Source organism: Cibotium barometz, chromosome 62 (genome assembly GCF_041138505.1).
Source record: "Cibotium barometz isolate CiBa-2024 chromosome 62, ASM4113850v1, whole genome shotgun sequence".
NCBI classification, from domain to species: Eukaryota; Viridiplantae; Streptophyta; class Polypodiopsida; order Cyatheales; family Cibotiaceae; genus Cibotium; species Cibotium barometz.
The window spans coordinates 20,794,147-20,801,136 of NC_141107.1; the positions used below are offsets into that span (position 1 = coordinate 20,794,147).

At 43.3% G+C, this 6,990-nt stretch overlaps 2 protein-coding genes across 2 annotated transcripts; both read left to right on the forward strand.

The window, feature by feature from the left end:
• The first annotated feature begins 593 nt into the window (after positions 1-593).
• LOC147604231 (uncharacterized) lies at positions 594-3,317 on the forward strand. Its single transcript, XM_086795567.1, has 2 exons — positions 594-2,864; positions 2,962-3,317. The coding sequence occupies exon 1, from the start codon at positions 1,103-1,105 to the stop codon at positions 1,550-1,552; it is 450 nt and encodes a 149-aa protein (XP_086651693.1). The 5' UTR covers positions 594-1,102; the 3' UTR covers positions 1,553-2,864; positions 2,962-3,317.
• Positions 3,318-3,434: 117 nt separating this feature from the next.
• Positions 3,435-6,021, forward strand: LOC147604232 (2-methylene-furan-3-one reductase-like). Its single transcript, XM_086795571.1, has 4 exons — positions 3,435-3,822; positions 3,987-4,307; positions 4,531-4,690; positions 5,581-6,021. The coding sequence occupies exons 1-4, from the start codon at positions 3,634-3,636 to the stop codon at positions 5,853-5,855; spliced, it is 945 nt and encodes a 314-aa protein (XP_086651697.1). The 5' UTR covers positions 3,435-3,633; the 3' UTR covers positions 5,856-6,021.
• Positions 6,022-6,990: the final 969 nt, after the last annotated feature.

Sequence of the window (6,990 nt, forward strand, 5' to 3'; positions counted from 1 at the left end):
ACATCTGTGTAGGTTGCATGTAGAAGGGAGTATCCCTTAGGGCTACCCCAGAAAGGGAATTATACACCATGTTTGGGCAGGGGTTAGGCCTTAGGCCACCCCAAGGGGTCCATGGCCCTTGCCCACCAGCCAAGGAGGGGCTGGGCAGGCTGTCGGCCAGCCCAAGAGGGCTTGGCCAGGCAGCCGACTTGCCTTGGGCCAGCCCAGCCAGTTGGCTAGCCCATAGGGCAGCCTGGACAGCAGCCCACAAAGGCGGCCAGGCCAATCTAGCAATTTAGGTGTGAAACGTGGGACTTTTCAGCATTTAATGCTAATTAACAAGTCGTGGAGAGAAAAAGTAACCAGCCAACCAGCATCTTTTGGGGGTATAAATACCCAAGGCATAAATCAGTCCCATCTATCTCATAGTTCACAAGGTGCTGGAGCTAACTCAAGGGCCAGGACAGCCAAGAAGAAGCTAACGCAAAGGGTGAAGGATTGAAGGTCAAGGGCAGAGGATTCTCCTCAGCCAAGAAGGTTCAGGTTCAGTCTTTTATTTCGGATTTTGCATCATTCTAATAAAAGTAAATACACCATCCGTGGTGGGGGAGGGTATTCAAGACCCAATACTGGGTCCTCTTCTCCCTCTCTCTCTCTCTCTCTCTACAGAGGGTATTAAAGACCCAATACTGTGTCCTCTTCTCCCTCCCTCCCTCTCTCTCTCTCTCTCTCTCTCTCTCTCTCTCTCTCTCTCTCTCTCTCTCGATTTCTAAGCATTGACGTTACCGATCTCCCCCGAAGCTTCCGCATGTTACGACCGATTCGACCCCGAAGCTTCCACATGTTACATTGGTCCTCGACCTTCAGCAGCAGTTTCTACTGCCCCATTATTTTGAGCGACTTGAAAATGAGTTTAGGGGAGCGCGTCAAAATGCACAAGCAGTCCTTCAGTTTGCCAATAAGATTTGAAACTTATGTTTGCAGTTGGGCTTATGTGACAAGGACAAGAAAGGGTAGTTCCTTTATGTCTTGGACACGCAAATCCAATGGGAGGTGCGTATGTTTAGGCCAGCCACCTTCGAAGACGCACTCTCGCTTGCGCAAAGTGCTGAAATGAAGCACAATGGCGGAAAGCCCAAGACTTCCCAGCCTGCCACTCCCAAGGCAAACTCCAGACCAGAAAGCTCAAGCAAGCAAGACAGGTGGTAAATTGAGTGCTGAGGAGACAGCTCAGTACAAGAAGGAAGGTAGGTTCTTCTTTTGTCATACAAAAGGACACACTTCTAGGGAGTGCCCTAAGAAGACTACCACTCCAGAGACAACCACCCCAGCCTCCACGACTTCAGTGGTGAGCCTGGCTCCCACACAGACCCTAGCTGTAGTTCCTAGTTCTTCAAATCCCAGTGCTTCGGTTGGTGCAATCGTTAGCCGGGAGCTCGAAGATAAGCAGAAGGGTGCCCATGACCTAGAGTATGAGCGCAATGAATTGCTCAGGACCTTTGACTACATAGGTGGCCAGCGAGTCGTCATCTTGTTTGACAGCGACAGTACGGAGGATGTGGTCACGGAATAGGCCGCTCGGCGAGCCCATTTCGTCTTGACTTCGGTGGACAAGAAAGTTGAGGAATTAAGCACAAGCATGACAACAAGCATCGAGTTTGAAGCTCAGAGTGCTAGGTTAGTCATTCAGGACGTAGAGTTTGTGCATGATTTCATGGTTGCCCCTCTTGTGAGAGCAGACATAATTTTGGGCATTCAATGGTTTCACAAGTTCCAGCCAGATATCAAGTGGGACAAGCACACTTTCGTGATTAATCGGAATGTGTCTATGAACATTAAGTGTGAGCCACGAATCCCGAACTTTCCTCTCATAAGCCATTTACAGGCTGAAAGAGAAATCAAGAAAGGCACACAGTGATGATTTACATCCAGACTGCCTAGACGGTGGCGAGGGCTTCAGAGAAGTACCAAATTCACAACCCAAGTTCGAGAAGATTTTTCTTCGGGACAATCTCCCTCCCCAGCTCCCCTCGTTCAAACCGGAGGAACACAAAATAGAACTCCTCCCAGGCTCGGATCCCCCGAGCAAGTTTCCATACCGCCTTTCCAAGGCAATGGAATCAAAGTTGGACCACCAACTCCAAGAACTGTTGCAATCTGGCTTCATACGTCCCAGTGTGTAACCATTTGGAGCTCCGATCCTGTTTGTCAAGAAGAAAGATGGGTCTTCTCGATTGTGTGTCGATTATCGTACACTCAATAAGCTGACTATCAAGAGTAAGTTCCTGATGCCTCAAATAGATTACATTCTTGAGAGGCTGAATGGGGCCAAGGTGTTCTTGAAGAGTGGGTACCACCAGGTGAGGATTGTTGAGGGGGGCATCCCCAAGACAACCTTCCGTACGGAACAGGCCCTCTATGAATTTGTTGTCATGCCTTTTGGCTTGACGAACGCCCCAGCCACATTCAACCGCATGATGATGCGTGTGTTCAGGGACTTAATAGGAAAGTGTGTTCATTTTTTTTGGACGACACACTAGTATTTTCAGCTACCGTTGAGCAGCATGACATTGATGTGGAGAAAGTCCTGAAGTTACTGGAAAGCAATGAGCTCTACGTCAATGAGAAGAAGTCGGAATTTTATTTGTTCGAGGTTTACTACCTTGGATACATTATATCAGTGCCGAGGGAATCCGACTTGATCTAGCCAAGGTGGCCGAGATTGTCAATTGGGAAGTACCACAGACTGCGTTTGACATGAGATCCTTTGTGGGTATATGCCAGGCATACTCCACCCACATAGATCCTTTGTGGGTATATGCGAGGCATACTCCACAGATGCTATGCTGGTGGAACTATTGGAGCTAGCTAGCTAGCTATTATGGGTATATATGTTGATAGTTTTCTTGCTATTTTTTATTAAAAAGTGAATGTGATTTGGAGTTTAAATACTTGGTGAAATAATAATTCTCCTTTTTACAGACATCTTCCAGATTCATTTTTTATAGTGAGCCTTATGATCGTTAGCCCCATAGAGGACTGCCTTGGATTTTATGGCATTTTTCCTCGGAGAGTGGAAGGACCAACAAGCCCGTTCAGATTAACTGTCAGGTTTCTTGGGTTTACCGAGCGTGTGGGCTGGCAAGTGTTTTAAAGAGGTTCTCGCATGGTGAATTTGTCTTCCGCTTTCTTAGGCGTGTGCATACACCCATCCGTCCCAGTAGTAAGTATCTTAATAAGTTATATTAGTCAATATAAGTTTTCTTTGTCAACTAACTTATTAGTCAATCTTAAGTTTTCTTTGTTTCTAAAACTAATTTGTATTTCTTATGCAGGTACCCCCCAATACAGACGTAAATACTCGGGTCATGTTACTTCTTTCTTACGTGGTGCACTGTCAAATTTTGACGAGTCAAAATTTGACTAGGATGGAGTATGGATTTCATACGCTTCGTCAAAACTTCTGGTGCTCGAGATTTTGACTTCAAAAGTTGGAAAAAGCTTATAGAGTTTTAGAGAGAGAGAGAAAAACATGGCGAGCTGCTTAAGAAAGCCGAAGAACTCCAGTGCCAAGTGTGACTTCTCGGCTAGTTTTATTTAAGGGTAACTCTGTCTTGTCCCTTATCAGCTCCACTTTTCTGCATACCAAAGGCTATGGCTGCCCTCCAAAAGGCTTGGTTCTACAACGCGTATGGAGCAGTGGATGTGCTCCAATTCGGAGACCTTCCGGTGCCTGAAATTGCTACACATGAAGTCCTTGTGAAGGTTTTAGCTGCAGCTCTCAATCCCATCGACTACATACGGAGACACGGTTTATTGAAACATGCAGATCCCGGATTTCCTGTAATCGCTTTTGCCCTTGATTGTCCAGCTACAAGTTTTCCTTATACTATGGATCGTGAGTCTTTCTGGTTGAAGCAACAGATTGTTCGTGGGTTTTCCTTGAATTTGTGGATTTTGCAAGGCGATGGTTTAGGTGCTGATCATTGAAGCAATTTTGTGGGCAGATTGTTCCTGGGTTTGACGTTGCAGGAATCGTAGTAAAAGTGGGAAGCGATGTGAAGCAATTCAAGGAAGGGGACGAGGTATACGGGATCTTGATAGAGGATATTAGCCAAGCACCCCAGATAGGCTCCTTGACGCAGTATACAGCAGCGCCAGAAAAGCTACTGGCCTTGAAACCCACCAATTTAACGTTTGCAGAGGCGGCCAGTTTACCTCTAGCACTCATCACTGCACGAGAAGGATTCAAAAGGGCTAATTTTGAGGCTGGCCAAACAGTTCTTGTGATTGGAGGTGCAGGGGGAGTAGGCACTTTGGCAATCCAGGTAATGAGAGATGTATTTTGCTTGTATTCTTAACACTACGTTTGTATACAGAAGACTACAAGATAAAACGATTAGTGTGTATACAGAAAACTACAACCCACCTCTTTCAAAAGCGTTAGATGATAATTAGGTGCAGCGACCACAAGAAGTTTAAGACAAGATTACTACATCATAAGCTCATGTGATGTTTTCCTCATGTGGCAATTTGCTAATGTGTGTGCAGTTGGCCAAAGAGTTGCATGGTGCATCAATTGTTGCCACCACTACAAGCACAGGAAAGGTGCCCTTTGTGAAGAGCTTAGGTGCAGATGTTGTTATCGACTATACCAAACAGAACTTCTCAGAGCTTCCGGAGCGATACGATTTTGTATTTGATACAGTTGGTAAGCCAAAAGCTTTCCCACCAATTTCATTGTATGCTACACTACTTAGCCACAAAAATTTCACCTCCCATTGCTACACTATTGCTTTGCGGACCTTAAATTTGATGATTCTGAGTTCCTTTACCATAGTATAGTTTGTAGAGTACAAGCATGAATGTGGGTAATGCATCTGCAGATGTGATTGGTGAAAAATTGGTGCCACATCTTTCATTTATTTTTTATCCTTTCCAACATTCACTCTCTCTACTTTATTCCTATTTATTAGCCTATGTTTTGGTTCACTCTCATTAGTTAACCTATGTTTTCCCATTATTTTAAGCCTAGATTATCCTTTCCAGCATTCACTCTCTCTATTTTATTCCTATTAATTTGCCTATGTTTTTGGTTCACTCTCATTATTTAACCTATGTTTTCCCATAGGTTAAGCACACATCAATACTTTTTACCTGGGTTGATTTATTTTAATCCTAGATTATCCACATTATGTACTTGATATACTAATGTACCCACTCTCAAAAGGAAGGATTTGAACCCATTGAATCCAAAACCTCTATTCATTGAAACTTCACTTTTATCATTAGGCTATTTGACCTGATTGTGATGGAATATGTGTGTAAAAATATATATATTCAATTTGCAGCCCCACCCCCTCTTAAACCCTTACACTAATTTGCTCTTAGTTTTCCGGCCTTTTCTTGTAATCCCCTTTGTTTAGGGATTTTCGAACGACATGCATCATCTATTTGCTCATCTGTCGAGTAGAATCGATTGGTGCTTCATTTAAAGTATCATTATTTGCATTGTTGCCATGTCTCGTGTTTTGATCTATCTTGACAATTTGTTGAATACAAAGCTAAATGTCAAGGTGGGATATCAATGCTTGATTGTAGGGGCAGGGGAAGTTGAGAAAGCTCTGAGAGTTGTGAAAGACGGTGGGAAGGTGCTTACCATCGGAGATAATGCACCCCCTCATCCAGCTACATTTTACAGCGCGACATCAAGTGGTTCTTTCCTTACCGAGTTGGCTTCTCTCATCGAAAGCAAAAAATTGAAGCCTATCATCGATCCCAAAGGAGCCTTTAAATTTTTTGAAGTGAAGGAAGCATTCAAATATTTGGAGACTAGAAGAGTTGTGGGGAAGGTGGTTATAACACCCATTGAGTAAAATGCTACATGAAACTGTTGGAAGTACTTTAGTGAGAATGGAATCTATATGAACTTCACTACATAAAAACTAGTGAGATTGTTTAAAATAAAGTGATACACTTTGCATACTACTAGCCTAATCATGTAGACTTGAAACATTTATAATGGTATATAATTCTAGTGTATATAGAGAGAATGGTGTTAATATTGTTTGGGGTATAGTTTGTGTTTTATCATATGATATACATAGTTGTACTTTACATATGGAATGGTGTTAATTTTGTTCAGTGTTAATAATGTTTGGGGCATAATTTTATTTGATTTGAAAGAGTCATCTTGTTACCTTTTGATTCGACACAAATCAGCTCGCGAATTCTCAATAGCTCTTTGTGACACTTAGCACATCGTGCGCTGCAGATAGGTGCGACTGTTTTTTCCTCAGATCGAATTTACTGTTAATCGTTTCCATCTTCTGCAGATCATTGGCAGCACAATGGGCTGGCACATTTCCCTAGTTTTGTTCTCTTTCATGCCAATTTTTTAATTGAAAATTGTATTTTGAGTCTATTTTGGTAAATTTCTCTTTATTTTGCATAGATTTCCACAATTCGCGTATCATTTTATCATGTTAGTTGAAAATTTCTACATTTTAAGTATTAATTTTTTTATTGCAGACTATGGCTCCCAAGAAAGGAACTCAGAAGAAAGATCTTGAAATTGCAAGACGAGTTGGTATTATAGTCTCTCCAACAAACCGCCCTCGCTCACATACATACTGCAAAGAGCAGGAGCATGTTCCACAGGTGCTGGGAGGATAACATAGATGCCAGCACCTGTGTCCTTGCTATCTGCTCTAGGGAGATAGGTTAGATATGAGCCTAACAGTGGGCTGTGGTGCTAGATTTTGGGTTTGGAAGAAATCCGTGATAGGCCTTTGGGTAGCATCTGGCTGTGCTGCCTAGAGGTGCTGCTGTAATCAAAGTGATCTATCTCGATGTTGAGTCATCTCGTGCGGGAATAATGCAAGGCATCGCTGATAGGGGTAGCGATGGAGCCGTGGGAGAGGTCAAATCAATCACAAAACATGCTGTGATAGCGACCTCGGACAACATATCTGCTCCTATTGTTGGTGTGAAAGTAGGCCTAAAAGCAAA